This window comes from Sarcophilus harrisii, chromosome 3 (genome assembly GCF_902635505.1).
Source record: "Sarcophilus harrisii chromosome 3, mSarHar1.11, whole genome shotgun sequence".
NCBI lineage: Eukaryota > Metazoa > Chordata > Mammalia > Dasyuromorphia > Dasyuridae > Sarcophilus > Sarcophilus harrisii.
The window spans coordinates 545,471,241-545,495,265 of NC_045428.1; the positions used below are offsets into that span (position 1 = coordinate 545,471,241).

Genomic DNA, 24,025 nt, shown 5'->3' on the forward strand with positions numbered 1-24,025 from the left:
AGCTATAGGGTAAAGCAGGATCATTGCATCTAATGTTTCATTTTGTTTTTTATGTATTTCATTGATTCTGGATTTCAGGGATGTGGGCATTACTTGTAGAAGATTTTAAGACTTTCTGTTGGCAGAAATATTTAGCCTCTGATGACCTACATTGTGCTCTAAGTTAGACTATTCCTCAGACAAGGGTGGTTCTCCTTTAGGCCAGAAGTTTCTCCAGTTGGTAGGACCTTCCAAAACTTGTATTTTCCTGTCATGACCTTAATTAAAAACTTAGGGCTATTTTAGCAATTCAGTGAGTCATTGGAGTAGGACTTGCGTGGAAAAGTTATTGGCAATATTTTAAACAAATGGTTGTACTCAGTTAGCTATTTAAAATAACAGCTTTTTGTCATTTATTTTTTTTAGACTTTTGGATTCTTCATGAAAGATTCTGTCAAGAAATTTATTGTGACTCAATGTATTTTATTGCCTGTTTCTTCACTTCTGCTTTATATCATTAAAATTGGAGGTGACTACTTTTTCATCTATGCCTGGCTGTTCACATTAATTGTTTCTTTGGTGAGTAAAGTTTCTCTTTATTTTGAGAGTAATATTTAATGTGATTGCATTAAAAAAAATTAAAAGTTTTATTTTTTATTCTGAATTTACAAATACTTCCTAGAGAGAACATTTCTATGTGTGAAATCACAAATATTTACTATGTAAAGCTTGCTTTTTTAAAAGTATATAATTAGTGGATTATTATTTTTTTTAGAGCTTAAAAAAGATTTTGTTTGTTTTTATTTAAAAAAAAAAAGAATACAAAACAAAATGAAATAAAAGAAAACATTGTCATGTGCCCAGCAGAACATCAGGGAAGATTCAAAATATATAACAAATTACTAGGCCAAGAAAGTATATATATTAATAGAAGAAATTATATTCATGAGTATCCATCTTTTCTTTACTTCCTTGCAAATTGTCGTTTTGTTCTCTGCTTGTGTATCTATTTTTTACTTCATTCTTTTTTTCCCTCTTTTTCATTTCCCCCTTCTCTTGTGCCCCCAAGCAGGATGTAATTAAAGGATTTATTTACATATATCTATATAAATATATATGTACACACACACACACACACACACATACATATACCTACCCCACCCCCATCCCCTATACTCAAAGATATTTTTCCTATCCCTGCTGACTCTTTACTTTAATTCTACTCTTTAACTTGCCTTGCTATTACTTTATCTCCTGCCACTCATGGATCCTTCCCTTGTCTTCTTCCTTCACTCTTTGCTTCCTTGTCCGCCCATTCTTCCCCACTTATTTCTTCATCTTATATATGTAATGTTGCCTATTTAATCCATTCCCAATGTGAGTAGTTTTTCAGAATTACAAGCCATCCCTCCCCCCTTGCAGTGCCTATGTCTATTCTTCTTCAGTACTCATTTGTAGAACACAATTACTATTTTTACCTTAACTCTGCCCCAATCTTTCTTTTGAGCTACCCTATTGTTGATGTCAATCTTAAACATAATTTTACCTTAATTCTGCCCCAATCTTTCTTTTGAGCTACCCTATTGTTGATGTCAATCTTAAACATATAGTATACATTTCCCATGTAAAACAACATAAAACAACATTTGTCCATGTTGAATTCCTTGAATTAATCTTTGATATTGGCTCTTATATGTTAAATTTCCTATTAAGTTCAGGTTTGATTGATAATCTTGAAAATCTGTACTTTTGTTGAATGTCCATTTTTTTCCTCATTCAGTATTATAGATAATTTTGCTGAGTGTGACATTTTTGACTGCAGGCCTTGTTCTTTTGATGGTCGCTAGATTTGATTCTAATTCCTGTGGTCTTTTATTGTGGCTGCTCATAAGTCCTGTATAATTCTAATTGTAGCTCCAGTATATTTGAATTGTTTTGGTTTTTTTTTCCTTTCTTTCTTGCAAAATTTTCTCTTTGATCTGGTGGTTTTGAAATTTGGCAATAATATTCCTATATGTTTTCCACCTTAGGATCATGTTGAGGTGGTGATTGATTGATTTTTATTTTTTATTTTTTTTTCTATTTCTACTTTCCCCTCATGTTCTATCTCCAGGACAATTTTCTTGAATTATTTCTTGCATTATTGTGTCATGGTTCTTTTTTTGGTCACAACTTTGAGTCAGTCCAATTATTCTTATGTTTTCTCTTCTTGATCTATTCTCCAGATCTGTTGTTTTTCCCCGTAAGATGTTTCACTTCTCCTTGCCAGATTCTAATTTTCAAAGAGTTATTTTCATCTTTGAGATTTTGTATCTTTGTATCTCCTTTTCTAGTTGGTTAACCTTTTTTTCCCCCATAATCTTCTTGTTTTTCTTGGATTTTTTTTTTTTTTTTTTTTGTCAATGTCTCATTTGATTTTTGAGTTCTTCTATAAATTCTCTGGGCAGAAAGCCATTTCACGTTGTTCTTTGGGATTGAAGCTTTTTTTTACTTCAGAGTCCTCCTCTGAAGATGAACCCCAGGCTTCCCTGTCTCCATAGTAAATTTCTATGGTGCAGTTCTTTTTTGTTGGCTCATTTTTTTTAAACGAGTTATTAATATAAACACTTGTAATCATGGGGTGAGGGGGGCATGGTGCTTCAAACTTTACTTCAGCTCTCCTCCTAAGAAATTTTTTTAAATAATGTTTTTATTTTTTCTCAACTATATATAAAAATATTTTTTAATTATTATTTTTGAATTTCAAATTCCTTTCCTTCCCTTCCCTCTATTTGAGAAGGGAGGCACCTTGATATAGATTATACAAGTGTAGTCTTGCAAAACATATTTCCATATCAGCCATATTGCAAAAGATGACACCATCTCTTAAGGAACAGTTAAGATTTGTTAATATTATTATTATTGTTATTTAATATATATTATATATAATAATATATATATAATATATTTTATATATAATAAACAATAATATTATTATTAATAAAATTTATTAAACAGCCCTCTTAATTCATGTTTGTTTGTAGCATTAAGATTACCACAACTCATCTTAGAATTTTAAAAACTTTCTGTTAACTTTTGCTGTTAGGTCTTTTTTTTTCTAGCTAGGAGGACAAGCCAGTAAAAGAAAATAGTCATGTAGAAATTGAGGGAGGGCAGAGTAACAACAAGAAGGAGTGGTTAAGTGTCAGATGCTGAACAGAGAAGAAGAGGACTGAAAATATGGCTATTTGGATTTGACAACTAAGAGATCTTGGGTGACTTCAGGGAAAGCTCTTTTAGTTGAGTGATCAAAAGAAAAGCCAGTTTGGACAGGAGTACGGCATGAGTGAGGGGTGAGATGGAGGATCGCTTCAGGCCTTCTGTACCTAATTGCTGAGATAGGCTGAGGAATGGACGGGAGGACGGGGGAGAAGAGCACAGAAGTAGTCAGCACATATCCGTCAAGATAACCTTCACATGCATCCATATGACCACCCAATCACACTCTTTGCAGCCTAGTTTCTCACTAGTACCCTTCATCTAGTATGTTTCGGTTGAACTGACCTACTTCTTATTCCCCAATACACCATGAAAGTTTCCCCCATGAAGCCTTCCTTCCTGCTATGAAACATCCTTCTGTCGCATGTAATTGCAACTGCAATATGACATCTATTGTTAAATCATTTTTATTTAGAGTCATGAAATGTTAGAGCCGTGGAAGTGCCTTTAGCCATTATAATCATGGCTTCCTGGTACTTTATAAAAATTAAGAGACTTAAGAGGCCATCTCGTCCAAGCTTTTCATTTTGTAGGTGAAGAAGCGCAGAGAGGGAAGCAGAGAGCTTTTCCCACACAGCTCTTCGGTGGCAGAGCTGGATTTTTAAACCTTGGACTTGTGACTCTTGAATCTGTTGTTTTTTTCCACTAAGTTTTGCTGCTTTCAACATTCTTGTATTAGTTTACTTGAAATGTGGTTCTTATCTCCTCAGCCAGATTATCCTTAGGATTTCTGTAGCCTATACTCCTTTCCCAAGTTCCTGGCATAAGTAGATTTTGCACAACCAGTGCTTATTTAAGGTATGATTAAATCTGAAAACAGTAGTGGCCCTGAACTAGTCTTCATAAGAGAGAGTCCTGATAGTTGCTAAAAACATTTATAACATTTATATATATAAACATATAAACAAAAAATATAAAAACATTTAACATACATAAGTAAATACTTATGAACTTCCTTTGACTAAAATACTATAAAGTTCAATGACACACTGGAAATATGATCTCCAAAGTCTAACCTGACCCAAGTGCACACATAATACATTTCAGCTTCTGCTTGGGCTCTCATTAAGAGACCATAGTCAGATAATAGGGTGATCACATGTAAAAGTAGACTGCTTGCCTAAAATATCTTAGGACTACTGCTAACTGTGCTGGATTCCTGATTCATTGTAAGATTCTGCCATGTGCCCTGGATGGCAGCCTGTTTTTGGCACACATTGTGGTCCATCTCTTGGTTTCTGCACACTGTACTTTCCCTCTTTATTCCAGCCTGATTTACCCTAGAGACCAACTATGTCCCTGCTTTATTGTTACTGTTGTGATTACCACTGGGCTGCAACAGTTCCACCCAGACTAATCACTGAAGAACTATAAAGCTATAAGATGAGAGGTCTCATCTTAATTTTGGAGCAGTTTTAACATTGTCCAATGAATCCTAATAAACATAGTGGATTCACCAGATTAGCTGAATGTGGCCAGCATACTTATTTCCTCTGGATTGAAACATAAACTACTCTGTTTGGCATTTAAAACCATATATTGTCTGGCTCTCACCTTTCTAGATGTTTCATATTATTCCCTCCCACATACTCATCATTGTAGTCCTATTAGACTGCTAGCTAGCCCTTCCCTGAATTCAGTATTCTTTCTCTTGGGCACCTCCAACCTCTTAGAATCCCCAACTTCTTTTAATCTCAGCTTGAAGTCCTCTTCAAACTGTGACACATTTGTAACCTGGGGAGCAATAGCATCAGAAGACAGACCAGCAAGACACTTGACCAGGAGTTCCTTGTAAAGGCTCCTAGTTTCCTTGGAACTAGTGATCCACTTTTTCAAGTATTAAAAAACAAAGAGCACATTTCAATGATTGTTGGTTCCATATTCATTTTTTCAGTCCTACCTCAAACACTGTAATCTAATATTCAACATTTCATTGTATCATATATTTACATGCTAGCTTTACATAGGACATTTGTACTCATTTATTTACTTAAAAAATAGTTGGAGGGAATGTCGGAACCATAGTTGCACTTGCAAGTATTTATTGTGTTTTTGTCAAGAAAAGGTGAAATAACTGATTAAATAACTAATATTTACAATCAGTTATAAATTAGCTGATAATTTATCTGATAAAATAACTTGCTCTTGGGCAGAACTTTTTTTGGCTACTTGAACTCTAAGGAGGATAATATATCATTTATTCACTTGGGTTTCTTTGTAGTCAAAGTGCCAAGAAGGAAGTCTGGGACAGCTGAAAAATACATTTCATTTCGGGTAGAAAGGTCAGGAGTGAAAACACCTAGTTTAACAGCCTGACTCTTAACAGCCTGACTTTTATTTATGACTTGCTGTCTTTAGTAAATCCTTTGACCTTTGGAGTTTCAGATTCCCCATTTGTAAAGTTGAGGGTTGGATTTGATTTCCAAATTGCCTTCCTATCTGATAATGTATTATGAATCATTCATTAAGTGTTTACTATATTTACAGGGATAGGGACTGAAGATAAAAATTTAGTTGTAAATATATTATTGTATAGGAGTTTACAGTCTGATTATGGGAAGGGCACATATCTATAAGTTATGGTACCAGAACTCTGGTGGGATATACTAGAGGCTTCTCAAATACTATTTTACAGCAACATAATGAAAATGTCTTGGACATACCTACTTCCTAACAACACTGGGGTTCTGCTGTATCCCCATTCTTAGAAAACACAAATTTCCAAATTTCAGCACTTAACTGTAAAAATAAATACTGCACTTTCCTTCACACACATCTTAGAACTTTAATAACAAGGCTCAAAGCCAGAGCTTCTTACCCTCAGTAAAGCCTTACCTTCTACAACATACATCTTCGTCAGAGGAAAGTCAATATTCTTTGCCATCACTTCAATTTCTTCTTTCCGAATTCATTTCTTAACCTCTAAAATTCAGCTTTCTTCCCAACCTTCATTTTTCTATTAAAGACACTGCTATCTTTTCTGTTCATAAACTTAGAGTCATCTCTGATTTTTTTTTCTTCTTCCTTGCCCCATGTCTAGTCACTTTTTGAGTTTTATCTAGTCTGTACCTCTATAATGATTCCTTTTTTCCCCCTTAATAATAGCTTTTTATTTTCAAAATATATGCAGATAGTTTTCAACACTTATCCTCGTAAAATCTTGTTCCAAACTTTTCTCCCTTCCAATATATGTTCAACATGTATAATTCTATATACATTTCCACATTTATCATGTTGCACCAGAGAAATAGATCAAAAAGAAAAAAAATGAGAAAGGAAAAAAGCAAGCAAAAAACAAACAAACAAACCAAAAAAGATGAAAATAACTATGCTGTGTTCAACATTTAGTCCCCATAGTCCTCTTTCTGGATACAGATTGCTCTCTCTACATCATAAGTCTATTGTGATCCCCTTTTCTTTCCTCAAGTAGATATCACCCTGGTTCCAGCCTTTATCATCTCTAGTCTGGATTATTGCAGTGGCCTCCTGCTTAGTGTCCCTAATTCCATTTTCTCCCTTCAATCTGTCTTACAAATAGCTGTTTAACTATCCTTTCCTCTAAGCCTCAGAACCCTTCAGTTATTCCCCATTGTTGGGTAAAACAATTTGCTTAGCAATTAAGATCCTCAGTAGTCTGATTCCTTCCTGCTTTGCTATCTTGATTTCCTTTGCCATTCTTTGCCAAGTCTACATTTCAGTCAAACTAGATAATCATTTCCTAAATTCATTACATCTCTACTTATTTGCCTTTTCATGAACAATTCCTCCTTTGTCTCAGAATATAGTTTTTTCTCAACTCTTCTCCTCAGAATCAGTTCCCCTTAAGGGCCCAATTCTCTGTGAAGTTTTCTCTAATCATTCTAATCACCCCAGGTTTTAGTGTTCCCTCCCTCCCTCAGATTACCTTGTCTTTTACTCATTGGTGTACATATAGATTCTCTTCCTTGCTCCCCTTTGCAAGCTCCTTAAGAATAGGAACTAATTTTTTTTGGTTATGCTCTTAGCTAGTATATTAAGTAGGAAGGCACTTAAAATTTATTCACTTAAATTTTATGGCACAAAGTATAATGGAAACTGTAAGAAGAAAAAGATTCTTTAGGCTACAGAGATCACTTCATGGAGAAAGATGTTCATGAGGTGGGTCTTGAAGGAAAGGAGGAGCTTCATCAGATTGGAATGGGAGGCAAGCCATTGCATGTATGGCAGTGAACTAAGTAGAAGCCCAGAGATGGGAGAAGCCATTATCAAAGTATGAGAGGAAAATAGGAGGGGTAATTGGAAGAAATCAGATTCTAGGAGCTTACACTTTGTTCAGCAGATTTTCGGGAGAGGAGGAAAGTGGTCATACTTGTCCATTAGGAAAAGTCCTCGGGTTGTGTGAGAAGATTGGCTTGGAGCAGTTGGTAGCAGGGAGAGATGGGGGTACGTTTGTCACAGAACTTTGGTCAGAGGGACCAGGGAACTGTGCCAAAACCCAGATCATTTCTGGGTATCTAGGCATACTTTATAAACTTGTCCCATGTTCATCCTTCAGGAAACTTCTTAGAGGTTGTTCTCACTTTTACATTTCAGGTACTTGTCACCATCTATGCTGACTACATCGCCCCTTTGTTTGATAAATTCATTCCATTGCCTGAGGGAACCCTTAAAGAAGAAATTGAAGTGATGGCAAAGAATATTGACTTTCCTCTGACGAAGGTGTATGTTGTAGAAGGTAAGGCTTTACTGAGGGTAAGAAGCTCTGGCTTTGAGCCTTGTTATTAAAGTTCTAAGATGTGTGTGAAGGAAAGTGCAGTATTTATTTTTACAGTTAAGTGCTGAAATTTGGAAATTTGTGTTTTCTAAGAATGGGGATACAGCAGAACCCCAGTGTTGTTAGGAAGTAGGTATGTCCAAGACATTTTCATTATGTTGCTGTAAAATAGTTAGGAGAAGCTTTTTTAATTCCCATTTTACAGATGAAGAAATTACATCTTAAATTAGTATTAACTTTCCCAACCCCACAACGGTTAGTCTTGACATCATGATTCAAAACCAGTCTTTTGACTCTAAAATCTCTTTCTCTTCTATCATACTCCCTCAATTTCCAACAACAAGAAAATATATCATTTGATTCTCAAAATAATTCCCTAAGGAAGGGCATATAGATATTGTTATCCTCATTGTATAGAAGAAAAACTGTGGTCCAGAGAGGCTGCCATTTAACACAATAAGCATAGCATATTTTCTGCCTGTTTCTATCCTTCACATGGAAAGAGTGGCAAGGTAACGCTTCACCGACTTGCCTGCTGATGAAACCTTGAACTGCCCTGGAACTTCCCAAAGTCACTGAAGAGAGAACTGAGGGCATGAATGCTAGGATCTGTGTGGGCAGAGCAGCCAGAGGCTGGGGTGGGTGGAGGACTTCACATCTCATTCAGACTTACGAGCTGGGTATTTGCTTAATTTCTCTGGCCCCTTCAATTTTCTCATTTCTATAGTGAGAGAATTGGACTCTGATAACAAAAGTCCCTTCTAGCTCTAAATCTGTGATCCTCTCATTTTTGGGATGTCAAGGCTCAGTGTAGTATACTCAGTATAGTGGGTGGCCATTTGCCAGTCATCTTCCTGTGACCATCATCTAAAGACCCGCCCAAACTGACCTCCTGGCACTCCTTCCCATGCACTTAAGGTACAGCCCAGTTAGCCTTTTCACTGTGTTTCATACATGGTATACCAGCTGGACTCTGTGCATGATCACATCCTGGCGTTGCCTTTACCTGTTAAAGTCTCTCTTCCCCCAAGGTTCAGCTCAAGTTCTTGCTTCATGAAGCCTTTCCTGATCCTCTAGCTGCTATGGTCAGTTGTTATGGAACCTCCCCCTGTTTCCCCCATTATCTTGTGTCTATTCTGGGGGGGGTAAGGGCGGGAGGGAGGAGGAAGGAGAGGAAGGTTTGCTCCTCGTGGGCAGGAGCTGCTTTGTCTTGGTATCCTTAGCTCTTGCCACAATGCTTGTCACTACTTTGCTTTTCAAGATCACACCACAACTAACAATTTGCAGTTGTTTTGTGAAAGGGCAAATTGTCACACTATATCCGTCCTTACATTGCCTTGCTGAAAGAATTTGTTCTTTACATACATAATGAGCATCATATTGCTTGCTTTCTCAGTGGGTGGGGAAAGGGCAGGAAGGAGGGAAAGAATTTGAAACTCAAAGGAATATTTTTTAAATAGCTTTTTATTTACAAAACATATGCATGGGTAATTTTTCAACATTGACCTTGCAAGACCTTTTGTTCCAATTTTTTCCCTCTTCCTCTCACCTCCTCTATATGGCAGGTAGTCCCATACATGTTAAATATATTAAAGTACATGTTAAATCCAGTATATGTATATATATTTATACAGTTATCTTGTTACACAAGAAAAATTGGGTATAGAAAGAAAGAAAAACTGAGAAAGAAAACAAAAAAGCAAGCAAGCAATAACAGAAAGAGTAGAAGTGCTATGTTGTATTCCAAACTCTGTTCCCACAGTCCTCTCCCTGGGTGTAGATGACTCTCTTCATTACTGAACAGTTAGAACTGTCCTGAATCATCTCATTGTTGAAGAGAGCCACGTCCATCAGAATTGATCATCATATCATATTGTTATTGAAGTATATAATGATCTCCTGGTTCTGCTCATTTCACTCAGCATCAGTTCATGTAAGTCTCTCCAGGCCTTTCTGAAGTCATCCTGTTGGTCATTTCTTACAGAACAATAGTATTCCATAACATTCATATACCGTAACTTATTCAGCCATTCTCCAATTGATGGGCATCCATTCAGTTTCCAGTTTCTAGACACTACAAAAAGGGCTGCCACAAAAAATTTTTGCACAAAAATTTTCCCTTCTTTGAGATCTTTTTGGGATATAAGCCCAATAGAAACATTGCTGGATCAAAGGGTATGCACAGTTTGAAAACTTTTGAGCATAGTTCCAAATTGCTCTCCAGAATGGTTGTATCCATTCCCAATTTCACCAACAATGTATTAGTGTCCCAGTTTTCCCACATCCCCTCCAACATTCATCATTGTCTTCTCCTGTCATCCTAGCCAATCTGAGAGGTCTGTAGTGGTATCTCAGAGTTGTCTTAATTTTCATTTCTCTGATCAATAGTGATTTGGAGCACCTCAAAGGAGTATTTTAAAATTTTTTAACTTTTTTTTTAAATTTAAAATTCATTTTTAAAAATTTATTTTTTTAAATTTAAAATTTATTTTAAAAAGAATATAGTATAATGTTTTCTAGAGAATTTGAACCCTGCTCACTTCAATACTTACTGTGCAACAGATATCTGTTGAATTTCTGCTTTGTGTTCAGTATTGTGAGAGAAACAAAAACTGAAAGTAGTTCCAATCTTCAAGAAATTTATCAAATAATTGAAGAGAAGAAACTCATGTGAAAATCATGCCTAAGCATTGATTGGTGTGAAGCATTCTTTACAAAGCAGCCCAAGAGGATAGGTAGTGATGGGTCACGTGGTAAAAGGACTGTAGGATTTCAGAGCAGTCACCTCTGGGGAACCTGGAGAGAAAGCTTCACAGAGAAGGGTGTGCCAGGCTAAATGAGGACATTCCAATAAAGAGAGCAGCATAGAGAATTCCAGGAGGTGGGAGTGAGCCATGCTTGCAGTCAGGCATCCGTCCATCCCTGCTGGCCCTCATTCCAGGCCTCGTTCCTCTTTAGAGGGCTGTCTGCAGTCTGTCTTTCCATTGATAGCACAGCTCCAGTTACCAGTCATCTCAGTTGTCAAATCTAACGGCTTCTTTTCTACTCTGGCCCTGCTTGGCCTTCCTGCAGCTTTTGACCCTCTCAGTCTTCTTGGCACTCCTCTGCTGTGCATTCTCCCTATCCAACAGCTCTTCTTCTCTCTTTTTGATGGGTCTTTACCCAGGTTAACTGTGGGCCCAGGAGGCCAAGTGTTGCTAGCATCTCTTTTTAGATGATTTTCAGTTTTATTTGTCCAGTTCAGACCTATCTTTCCTCCAGACTCTCCCTTCTTTCTAATTTGTCTATTACTGTTGAGTTACTTAGTTTTGCCATCTAAATGTCAATCTTCGATTCCTTCATCTCTCAACTCCCATTTCTAATCAGTTGTCAAGTTGTGTCATTTATACTTTGTCATATCTCTTGAATATATCTTTATATTCAAAGACTTGTAGTCCTCTGAAACTGCCATCACCGTGGTGCAGGTCCAAATGACCTTATACTTAGACCTTTGCTTTAACTGCTAGTGGGTTTGTTTGCCACAAAACTACCCACTCCAGTCCATCCTCTTATTTCCTGTCAGAGTGATCTTCCTAAAGTACAATTCTGGTCTTGTCATCTCCCTACTCAGTCAGTGCAGGTGGTTCCATTTTCCTCTGCAGATAAAACATCCTTTCTTTGGCTTACAAAGTCCTTTATACCCTGGCCCCTATCTTCCTTTCCAGCCTTCGTGTCCCTTACTCCACATACTTGGTGTTCCAGTGCCATCAGCCTCCTGGGTGTTGCTCTCACAAGACTCTTCATGTCAAAAGTTTCACTGGCTTTCTCAAATTCTCCCAGGCATTCTCTCCTTCCTCTCTACCTCCTAGCTCCCCTGGCTCCCTTCAGGTATTGCCTAAAATCTTAGCTTCTGCAACAAGCCTTTCCAAATTCTCCTCAATGCTAGTACTTCCTTCTGCTCATTCTCTTCAGTTCTTCTATCTTGGCTTGTTTGTACAGAGCTGTTTCTGTTGTTTCCTGATGCTATATTGGGCACTTAGAAATCTAGGAGTGTTTTAGCTTTCTTTATATCCTAGCCTATACAGAGTAGATACTTAATAAATGCTGATTGACTGACTTGATAAATGCCTTGAAAAGAATAAGAATGTTAATGTTTTTGGAGTTGAATTGTCCTGTTTTTCAGGATGATTTTGTGCATTCTTTCACGTGGTAAAAGATAAAGGCTTCCAGAAAGTAACCTAGAAAGGCCCTGGTAAGGTAATGGTATACATGGCCATAAAATAATATATCCTGTAATATAACCTTGTAGTCTGGGCCTACATTTAGGACTTCAGAAAGTCTACAATTTTATCACTGTAAATACTCTTCCATCAGTATTGATCACAAACGATTGTCAGGAATTTCCTGACTTGTGGCCTAGAGAATTCATCACCTTTTGGTGGCGAAACTTTTTTTTTTTTTAATGTGTTGATTTAAATTCATTCTCCTTAGATTTTTTTCCTGGTATTTTCTGTCCAAAGTCTATTGGGATTGCTTTGGATCACTGAAACACTAAGAAGAATCAAATCTATCATAATTGATCATCACAGATTCTTGCTGTTATTGTGTACGATGTATCCCCGGTTTTGCTTGTTTTTGCTCAGCATCAGTTCATGTAAATCTCTTCAGGCCTTTCTATAATCAGCTTGTTCATCATTTTTTTTTTTTTTTTTTAATAACTTTTTATTGACAGAACCTATGCCAGGGTAGTTTTTTACAACATTATCCCTTGCACTCACTTCTGTTCCAATTTTTCCCCTCCCTCCCTCTGCCCTCTCCCCAAAGACGGCAAGCAGTCCTATACATGTTAAATAGATTGTAGTGGATCTTGGATATAATATATGTTTGCAGAACCGAACAGTTTTCTTGTTGCTCAAGGAGAATTGGATTTAGAAGATATAAATAACCTGGGAAAAAGAACAAAAATGCAAGCAGTTTACATTTATTTCCTAGTGTTCTTTCTTTGGGTGTAGCTGCTTCTGACCATCCTTGATCAATTGAAACTAAGTTAGATCATTTTTTATAGAACAATAATTATTACCTTCATATGTCACAATTTGTTCAGCTATTCCCCAACTGACGGGCATCCACTCATTTTCCAATTCTTTGCTAGTACAAAAAGAGCTATTACAAACACTTATGCACATATGGGTTTTTTTCCCTTTTTTGTGATTTCTTTGGGATACAGGCTCAATAGAAACATTGCTGGATCAAAGAGTATACACAGTTTGATAGCCTTTTGGGCTTAGCTTCAGATTGCTCTCCAGAATGGTTGGATCATTTCACGTCTCCACGAACAATATATTAGTGTCCCAAGTGATGAAACTTTAGATTATGGTTCACATTTAACCCAGATGCTCCTGGTAGGATGTGACAGAGCTTGGTGCCCTGGCCTGGTGTTTGAGAACCAAGGATCATAGAAAATCTCAGTAAAGACTATGTAACTTGTTGTTTAGGTTGTGGAGCTTTAAGGAACTCTGGGTGAGAAATTCTTTCTGCAAAAGCAGGTTCTTAGAGCTCTGTCTGAGGATTTGAGAATTTCAGTGCCTCTCTTGGCTCATGGCTAGTGTGCATGTGAGGTGAGACCCTCACTCTTTCTGATTGCCAGCTGATCCGTGTGGACACGACTGATGGATTCATGGAATAACTGCATGGGATGCTCTATATACATAGTCTTACTTAGTCCTCACAACCAGAGTGCCACTATTCTGCCTCTTTGTTCTTCTTTTCCCCTCTAGCTTCCACTCCTGAGCTTTGGTGTACCTAGAACTGTTTTTACAGAACACTTAACTTGCTCTCATATGCTGTAGTGTGTTTTTCAAATGTGAGTTTCCTGTGTATCCACATTGATATTCTTTTTTGCCCAAATTTACTTTTATTCATTAATATCCCTGGCTTGTCCTGTCTAGTACTGATACTCTGAACATTGGTCTATAAACACCTGAGTTATTAAGTTTTGTTACTGTCATGTCTTAGATTTTGTCCTTTGTGTATTTGGGGGGCATGTATTACTATTCTTATGTCATAGGGTATTCTGGTTTCCTTGGTAACTATGTACTGAACAAACAGCTATGTATAACTGCCAAGCAGACCAGAATACCCTACAACTAAAAAAGGAAAGTAAAAAGAACAGCATGTTACAACTTTGACATTTTCTTGCTATTTACAAAGCATGCCCCAGTTCCAATGATCTTATCATGAAGAGAGCCATCTATACTCGGAGAGAGTTCTGTGGGAACTGAGTGTGAATCACAACATAGTATTTTCACTTCTTTTGTTGTTTGCTTGCTGGCACTTTGTCTTCTTTCTCATTTTTTTCCTTCTTGATCTGATTTTTCTTGTACAGCAAGACAATTGTGGAAATATGTGTATAAGAATTGCACACATTTAATATTACTGGATTACTTGCTATCTAGGGAGGGAGTGGGGGGAAGGAGAGAGAAAGTTGGAACACAAGGTTTTACAAGAATCAGTGGTGAAAAATTATTCATGCATATATTTTGAAAATAAAAAGTTTTAATTAAAAAACAAAACAAAGCATGAGCCAGTGGGGGCATAGACCAAAAATCTTTTTGTTTTTAATTTTTTGCTTAGCTTCACCATATTTGGGTATCTGTGGAGAAGAGGCATACACTTACCTGAAGTGAACGATATTATTTTGCTAAATCATTATAGAATTTAAACCAAGAAAGTTAGTGTGTCATTTTATATTTTGTGATTTTCCTGCCTTTCACTGTCAGCTCATAGATTTATTATAGAAGAGAATGTCTTACAACTCTGAGATCCACTACACACCTGTCAGATTGGCTAAGATGACGGAAAAAAAAATGATAAATGTTGGAGGGGATGAGGGAAAACTGGGACACTGATGCATTGTGGGTGGAGCTGTGAACGAATTCAACCATTCTGGAGAGCAATCTGGAATTATGCCCCAAAAGTTATCAAACTGTGCATACCCTTTGACCCAGCAGTGCTACTACTGGGCTTATATCCCAAAGAGATACTAAAGAAGGGAAAGGGACCTTTATGTGCCAAAATGTTTGTGGCAGCCCTGTTTATAGTGGCTAGAAACTGGTAAATGAATGTATGCCCATCAATTGGAGAATGGTTGGGTAAATTGTGGTATATGAATGTTATGGAATATTATTGTTCTGTAAGAAATGACCAGCAGGATGAATACAGAGAGGATTGGTGAGACTTACAAGAACTGATGCTAAGTGAAATGAGCAGAATCATGAGATCATTATATACTTCATCAATGATACTGTATGAGGATGTGTTCTGATGGAAGTGGATTTCTTCGACAAAGGAGATCTAATTCAGTTCCAATTGATCAAGGATGGACAGAAGCAGCTACACCCCAAAAAGGAACACTGGGAAATGAATGTAAACCGTTTGCATTTTTGTTTTTCTTCCCAGGTTATTTTTACCTTCTGAATCCAATTCTTCCTGTGCAACAAGAGAACTGTTCATTTCTGCACACATATACTGTATCTAGGATATACTGTGACATATTTAACATGTATAGGACTGTCTGCCATCTAGGGGAGGGGATGGAGGGAGGGAGGGGAAAAGTTGGAACAGAAGTGAGTGCAAGGGATAATGTTGTAAAAAATTACCCAGGCATGGGTTCTGTCAATAAAAAGTGATAATTATTTAAAAAAAAAAAAAAAAAGAGAGAGAGAGCGAGAGAGAATGTCTTAGTTTATGCTTCACCTACTTAGACCTTTATTACCTTCTTGTACCTCCCAGCTTGCACAGATGTTCCCAGACTTTCTCCTTCTCTACCTATGTTAATATTACTTAATTATCTCTTCATCTATTAAGTAATCCTTTGGCTTCACCTCACATGTTTCTGTAGCATGTAGGCAAGAAGCTAGAGGGCACGATGGACAGAGCTCTGAGCATGGACTCAAGACCTAAGTTCATATAGTGCCTCAGATAGTAGTGGGGAAACCCACCTGTGTTGTGTCGGCCTCCATTTGTACATCTGTAAAGTGAGAAAGCGTGGCCTGCTGTGAGGAGCACGAGATGACAGTGCCAAAGTACTTTGCAGGCCTCCGTGTGCTACTGCATAAGGCCTGGTCAGTAGCAGCCCTTCACCTGGACTACCTTTTATATAACAACCTACATGGGCCCTATCTTAGAATCTGATGTTCAAATAGATGATCCAGGCTGGGCCTCTGCTCCTTGACAGGCTGTTCTCATGGCAGCCTAAGCCTGTCTGCCACTGAGCCCGTCTGCCAGGCCTTCCAGACTCCCCGCTGCTGGCCAGGGGTTAAGTATGGAGGTCACTGCTGTGCTGTATGACAAGTCATTGGAACAAGACTTGAAAGGAGGGTTATTATTGTCATCATTAGTGGGTTTGTTGCATTTAAATACAACAACAACAGCCCTGATTGTGGGATCCTGGGCAAATGGTTGGGCCCACTTGCCTCCTGACCAGAGGCACTCTCTAACATGCTGATGACATCACAGAGTCTGACAGAATGAATGAACACCAAAGGTATTTCAGCATATGACAGAAATGTTAGCACTCCTCTGTTAATGATACTGGATAGCAGCAGGCAGTTTCAGGTCCCACAAGTTTAATGTCTGTCTTCTTGGACTCTCCCACTAGGATCAAAACGGTCCTCCCACAGCAATGCTTACTTCTATGGCTTCTTCAAGAACAAGCGGATAGTTTTGTTTGACACGCTGCTGGAGGAGTACTCCATACCGAACAAAGAGCCCCCGGAGGAGGGCTTCTTGGAGCCCCCCAGAGAGGGAGAGGGGGAGAGCCCAGAAACGAAGGCCAAAGTCAGAGTGAGTTTGACTTTAACTCTAGTCTTCTGCTGAAATATATGCAGCTCCTGCTTAGAAAATATGCAATGGTTCAGTGCCTGACTACTGCTTATTTAATCACCTAATCTCCTTACCACTGGGGTTTTGAGACTTCTGGGCCACGCGATCTTTGCTTGGTACAAGGAACATGGCACAGCTACAGATTATTACTACCAAGTTGGGTTTCAAATAGAGATCCTGTGTTTTGGAGTGATATCGTTGTCTTAAAAGACAAAGAATTGTCTTGATTTTTCTGAAATTAGGGAATTCTTGAAAACCACAGGAAGAGAAGATGAGTTTCTTCCTAAAAATTTCATTGAAACTGTTGTCAGCCTAATAATATATTTAACATGATTATACATGTAAACTAGATGAGGGAGAAAAATTTAGAACTCAAAAAATCTTTTTTCTTTTTTTTTTTTTAGCTTAGGCAAGTGGGGTTAAGTGACTTGCCCAGGGTCACACAGCTAGGAAATGTTAAGTGTCTGAATTCAGATTTGAACTCGGGTCCTCCTGAATTTATGAATTGAAAATCTTACAAAAAAGATTGTAGAAAACTGTCTATATGTAATTGGAAAAAAGTAAATGCTATTAAGTGGAAAGAAAGAGAGACAGAGACTATGTCATTATACAGTATGTGGGGAGAACAATAGAACTAGTCAGTTTAGCTTAATCCTCAAGCCCATAGGGCTGACTAGACTACCATCATTAGTATATAGAGGCAGCCCTAACTGGAACGTTTACAGTGGAAAAATGGTGCTACTAGTTCCCTAATTATTGTATTAGGTTAGATCCAGATAAACTAACAAGTAAGGCACTTGGTAGAGCATGAATAGAGCATTAGCCTTCAAAGCTCTCTGGCAGGTCTCAGTTCCTCAACTGTAAAATGGTGATGAGTAGAGGAATATTGTGACGGTGAAATGAGATCTGTGAGACTCAATGCAGTGCCTGGTCTTTTATAGGCTCTGTATTAATGCTTACTTCCTTACTTTCTCCAAATAGTGCCAGGTACTATTTTAATGCTAGGAATATAAAATGCAAGCACTTGAGGCTTGGGGGCCCAGAAACCCATTTGACATTTCTCCTCAGGGTTCTAAGAAACAGTGGGAGAAGTAGGGTGTTGTGTCCTTGTGGCAGAGTTTTACTTTACTAAGTCTGAGATAAAACCATTAGAAAACAGCCTGAGTCTTCACCTATTGTGTAGACAGGAGGCAAAGTCCAAAATTAACTCCCTGTTATTGGTGAGTGAAACCAGAGTGCTTTGTGACCCAGGGGAGCAGGAGTGCTCTACAGAGTTAACTGTTTGTCTTTGCCTATTTTTCTCCTCTGGTCCCACCTATCCCAGCAAGAGAATCACATGTATTTTCTACATATTTTTCCTGCTGTTCTAGTCAGGGCAAACCAAGAGTGAAATTGGAAGTCTCTCCCAAAAACTTGTTTCTCTAGGGAAAGATCTAATTTGTTAAAAGTGTTAAAGAAAAACTAAGTATCTAATTGTTTATTTTTTAATTAACTTAAAATTTTATTATGATATTAGCAAACAACAAATAGAACAAGTTTTTGGTTGAAGACAGTAAAACAAAAAGCTGAAATGGCAAGCCTCAGTTATATGCAGTTTGCTTTTCTTTTTAGGTTTATAATAATCACCTCTTGCTTTTAAAGCTGTCTGTCTAGTCTATACTTTTTTTTTTCCCTCTCCATTTACATTCAGACTTATGTAATTTAGCTTTCATTCATAGTTGTGGACACATATTACAAATGAAACCTTCCCTTAATATCTCTAACTCCTCTATGAAGCAGGGATTTGATAAGAGAGAAAGGGAATATTAGTAGCTCTAAATTCCAATTAGCTTAGCACGGTGCCTATTCTCTTCCCTTCCTATTTATTTGTTGCTACCAACATTCCTATTACACTGTGCTGCTGCTTATCATAGAACATCTTTTCTGCCTTGAAAAACACTTGTTTTCACATTAGAGATTAGGGTCACAATAGTTTCTGGTTTCTTTGAGATGTTCCTCTAGGGTGAATCATGTGAGGTGACTCATGGCCCATCTGTAGCTCCTGGAGAGCTATTATTCTCTGTATTACTTTTTTCACTTAAAATTTGGGGCCTTGGGGCTTCTCATTCTTCCTGATGAATGAATCCCATACTCTTCCTATTTTGTTATAGTCTTGAACCTCTCCTGCTTGGCTTGGTTGTTAAGTAGAAGAGGTTTATTTCTAGTAGCTGCCTTTTCCTCTTCCCCTTAGCTCCTTTGGGGAGCTCTTCTTGAGTCTTTTCTCGAGTTAGTGGAGTCTTCCAGAGCTTATGTCTCTGAGGACCACAGAACACCAACGCATCATGAGGAAGCAGTAGAGGAAGACTTGAAGAATTTAAAAAATGGTCCAGTTCTGCCTGGGTTTGCCCTTGCCCACTGCATCTCAGGCTTTTCTCCATCATCTGGCTTTCCTAAGTTCCCTGAAAGGAGGGTGGGGGGGTGGGAATGCTACACCTAAGCTATCCTGGCCAAGGACATACCCCTAAGGTACGCAGATAGAGACCGTATTCTAAATAAGCATTGAACCAATGGTTAGTCTTTGAGCCCACCCTTTATTTTATTTCCATTCCTACCCACTTGTACTCTTCTGTAGCTTATGTGCTTTATCTTATCTACAAAACTAACATGAGAAACTTCATCAAGTGCTTAGCAAAAAGATAGTTAACCAATTTCTGTAGCGTTCCCTTTATCTTCCAATTTAGTCACACTCTCAAAAAGGGAAATGAAGTTAGTTTTATATGATCTGTTCTTGATAAATCTCTGCTTCCTCTCGTCGTGACTGCTTCTTTTTCTAGATGTTCATTAATTCTGAGCCATCTTTGAAATCTTACCACAAATGCTTACTTCTTCAGCTGCCTTCCATGAAGTCTGTGATTTTTAACAGACCTTTTCCTTTATTTTTTAAATAATTATAACTTTTTATTGACAGAACCCATGCCTGGGTAATTTTTTACAACATTATCCCTTGCACTCACTAATGTTCTGATTTTTCCCCTCCCTCCTTCCACCTCCTCCCCCAGATGGCAAGCAGTCCTATACATGTTAAATATGTCACAGTATATCCTAGATACAATATATGTGTACAGGAAGAGTTGGATTCAGAAGTTAAAAATAACCTGGGAAGAAAAACAAAAATGCAAACAGTTTACACTCATTTCCCAGTGTTCTTTCTTTGGGTGTGGCTGCTTCTGTCCATCAGTTGATCAATTGAAACTGAGTTAGATCTTCTCTTTGTCGAAGAAATCCACTTCCATCAGAATACATCCTCATACAATATCGTTGTTGAAGTGTATAATGATCTCCTGGTTCTGCTCATTTCACTCAGCATCAGTTCATGTAGGTCTCTCCAAGCCTCTCTGTATTCATCCTGCTGGTCATTTCTTACAGAACAATAATATTCCATAACATTCATATACCGCAATTTACCCAACCATTTTCCAGTTGATGGGTATCCATTCATTTTCCAGTTTCTAGTCACTACAAACAGGGCTGCCACGACCCTTTCCTTTAGACTTCCCCTCTAGTACCCAGGTTATGTGTCATGGGCTCTACCTGGAGCAATTTGACTTCAGATTCTTCCTCCACCTCCTGATTGTGGGATTATGAGCAAGTTATTTAGTCTCTCTGAACTTCCGTTTCCTTATCTGCAAAGTGGGGATAATAACCAATCACTGCCTCCCTTATAAGATTAAATATGAATGTGCCTTGTAACCAAATGTTGAAGCTTTATTTATGTGGGTTGATGATGATATATTATAATTCTCTACATCTTATTCTTCTGCCAGATTATAGAAATTCTGTAAAGGCACTTACTCTGTCTCATTTACCTTTGCTTTCTCTCAGCCCCTGGTCCGTGCATGCTTTGTACAAATCAGGCACTCAGTAATAGCAGCTATTTATTACTTTTAAAACACTGCTAGGGTCCATCAGTATGTATATGTTGGACAAAAGATTGAATATGGATGGACAAATGTTGCCAAGTATGAAGAAGTCTAAGATAAAGATTAAAAAAACCCTTGTTTGCTTGCCTCTTGGGAATTCAAAGGGATTGTCATGCGTATGAGCTAAGTTTGATGAGACTCTCTTTTGGCCATATTCATGCTGTTAATTCAGTAGATATTCCTAAAAATGGATTTTAAACTGATTATTATTATTTTTTAACTCAGAATAAGAAACAAGGCTGTAAAAATGAAGAGGTTCTTGCTGTTCTTGGCCATGAACTGGGACACTGGAAGTTAGGCCACACGGTCAAAAATATCGTTATCAGTCAGGTGAGTGTGTGAATATTCTAGTTTGCTTAGAAGACCTGTTTTTCCTGGTTCTCTTCTACTCAGTACAAGTCAAATAGCTATTTGTACTTTCCTCATAAACAAGTAATCCTTTCCTGGTGGAGATGGCCAAGAATTACTATTTTGCTTCTCTTCTCCAAATTCCTTTTCAAATGTCTAGTATAATAGAAATCATTAACTTCCAAAGTCTTTGGCAAATGCAGCCATTAAAGGTAAGGAAGAGGAAAACAATATATGGAATGAGAATTCTTTTCGAAATTGTCTCCCTTTATCATCCAGGCTATAAATGTAGCTGCTGTTCATGGGCCCAGACTTAATACTGATCTATAGGGAAGATTAAAGTTAAAGCTTTTTTTTTTTCTGACCTGAACTGATTCACCTCTCTTTGGAAGCCTGGTGGTCCTCTGCTTTTGGGAATTTACCATATAAAATTAATGCAGCCGCCCTTTCAACTTTGTTCAACTTTATAGCTTGGAGCTCCTGGACAGTCTCCCCAGTCTCGGCCTCCCAGATAGCAGGGATTTACAGTTATGTGTTACCACACCTCTGGCTCTAGAATATTTGGGTCTTCATTCCAAAGTTGAGTTCATAAGATTTAGAACTGGAATGAACTATAGAGATCCCCTAGTCTAAAGATTCTTAACCTGAGGTCTAGGAATTTAATATTTTTTATAATTATTTCAGTATTATTGGTTTTCATGGTAATCCTATGTATTTTATTCTTATACTTCAAACAAACAAACCAACCTACTATTCTAAGGAGGGTTCCATAAGCTTCACCAGACTGCTGATGGAGGTCTTTGACACAAATCTGAGAATCAGTAGATTTAGGTTCAAGTGTTGACTGTGTAATAGTTTTCTCTGCGATTTTTGGAATCTATGTCTCTTTCCTCCCCTATAAAGTGAGCATACTAAGACTTTCTCATTGGATCATTGTGTATGGATCAGGTAGAATCATGGATATAAAACCGTTTTTGATCTCTGAAGTGCTGTGAACATTTTAGCTATTTGTTAAAAATATCTCCAAGCACAGAATTAGGAGGGTGAGCATTCTGTATATCTGCAGGCTGTTTTTCCCTTCTTGTCTAAGGCAGAAGTGAAACCAAGTATCTGGCAGTTTCTATAATCACATTTAATGTCATTCTTAAAATGAAGAGCATGTAGTAGATTTTTTTTTTAATTTTAATAGCTTTTTATTTAAAAGTTATATGTATGGGTAATTTTACAGCATTGACAATTGCCAAACCTTTTCTTCCAATTTTTCCCTTCCTTCCCTCCTACCCCCTCCCCTAGATGGCAGGATGACGAATACATGTTAAATATATTAGAGTATAAATTAAATACAAAATAGGTATACATGTCCAAACCATTATTTTGTTGTACAAAAAGAATCGGTATGTAGTAGAATTTAAAAATAAAATCCATGCTATCGAATGTTGCCCTTTGCGGCCATCCTTCCAACCATAATTTTATGTCTCTCTCATTTCAGATGAATTCCTTCCTTTGTTTTTTCTTATTTGCCATATTAATTGGTCGGAAAGAACTCTTTGCTGCATTTGGCTTTTATGATACTCAACCCACTCTGATTGGACTAATGATCATCTTCCAGTTTATTTTTTCACCTTACAATGAGGTAAAGTATGGTCTTTTAACTGTGTTCATATAATTTGTTAAATCCTGGACCTCTAGGGCAGTCTTTGAAATACTTCCCTATTCTTCATGGAAGGCCTTGAAAGCTAATCTATGTTTATTTAATACATGGACTAAATGGGTGGGACAAAAGAAGATGATTTTAGTTTGTCAGGTTTTCAAGAGGCTTTTTTTATTGAAGTTGGTGTGTCTGGATTGTGAGTAGAACAGACTCCCACCTGGACCAAAGTAGTAACTAGATGCTGACTAGCACTAAGCATGAAAAAAGACAACAGAATGATGGGTAAATTTGAGAAAAGACAAAATGTGGCTACAGATAGGACAACCTTTTTGGTCAAGAAGGAAACTCTTCAGAGTAACTTTTAAACCTTTGGAAAGGGGTCAAGGAATCCTTTGACTGGGAGATAGTTAAGATCAGGGCTGAGAGGCAGATCTTCATGTAGCTTTTGGCTTTCTGGAAAGAGGAAATTGTTCCCCAAAAGAAGCTCTCAAAATGTGAAAATGGGTAACATTGGCTGAAGAGGGCCTAAGGTGGATCCTGGGTTACCCCAGCAGTCAGCCAGCTCCCCGAGTCCACTCCCCTTCTGAGAAGATGAGGGAACCTGCCCCCACAGTCAGACAGTAGCAAGCTGGGATCTAGCCCATCGTTATGGTCACTGTGCCGCAGGATGATAAGCTGAAAGTTGTTAGGGGCAAAGGACATAATCTGGGGGGGCATCTCGGAGATCTCCTCAACTAGTAGCACTTGAGGCAAGACACCCCAGCAATTGCTGGCTAGTGAAGTAGGCTCCTAAGGGTCAGAGGCAGGCCAGCTCCGTGCTCAACATTATTTCTACCACACCTACCTGCCTCCATTTCTGACGGGTTTTAGATCTTTTGGATGGACCCTGATATTTGGCATTAGTTTATACAAACCTCATTGTTAGTTTTGAACTGGAATGACTTATTCTGAGAAAAGGGGCCTCTTTTTTTTTTTTTTCTTATGTTAAATATGGTAGAAATATATGTTAAATCCAATATATGCATACATATTTATACTATTATCTTATGGCATAAGAAAGGTCCCTCTTTTTGATTGAAAAAAAATAATATATCATGGAAAGAGTCCTGGATTTTACATCACAATCTGATACTTACTACTTCTGTGATACTGGGCAAGTCATTTTCATGTGTAGGCCTTTATTTTCCCATCTGGAAAATGATGGGAGAGATGTTC

General features: G+C 37.8%; 1 protein-coding gene across 1 annotated transcript in view; it reads left to right on the plus strand.

Annotated features, from left to right (window-relative positions):
* The window catches only part of ZMPSTE24 (zinc metallopeptidase STE24), a 49,423-nt gene that overhangs the window by 17,908 nt on the left and 7,490 nt on the right, over positions 1 to 24,025 (plus strand). The window contains exons 5-9 of the mRNA XM_023500213.2: positions 406 to 558; positions 7,810 to 7,951; positions 16,629 to 16,813; positions 21,037 to 21,141; positions 22,649 to 22,792. Coding sequence (XP_023355981.2) covers positions 406 to 558; positions 7,810 to 7,951; positions 16,629 to 16,813; positions 21,037 to 21,141; positions 22,649 to 22,792 — 729 coding nt within the window. The remainder of the gene's footprint in view (positions 1 to 405; positions 559 to 7,809; positions 7,952 to 16,628; positions 16,814 to 21,036; positions 21,142 to 22,648; positions 22,793 to 24,025) is intronic.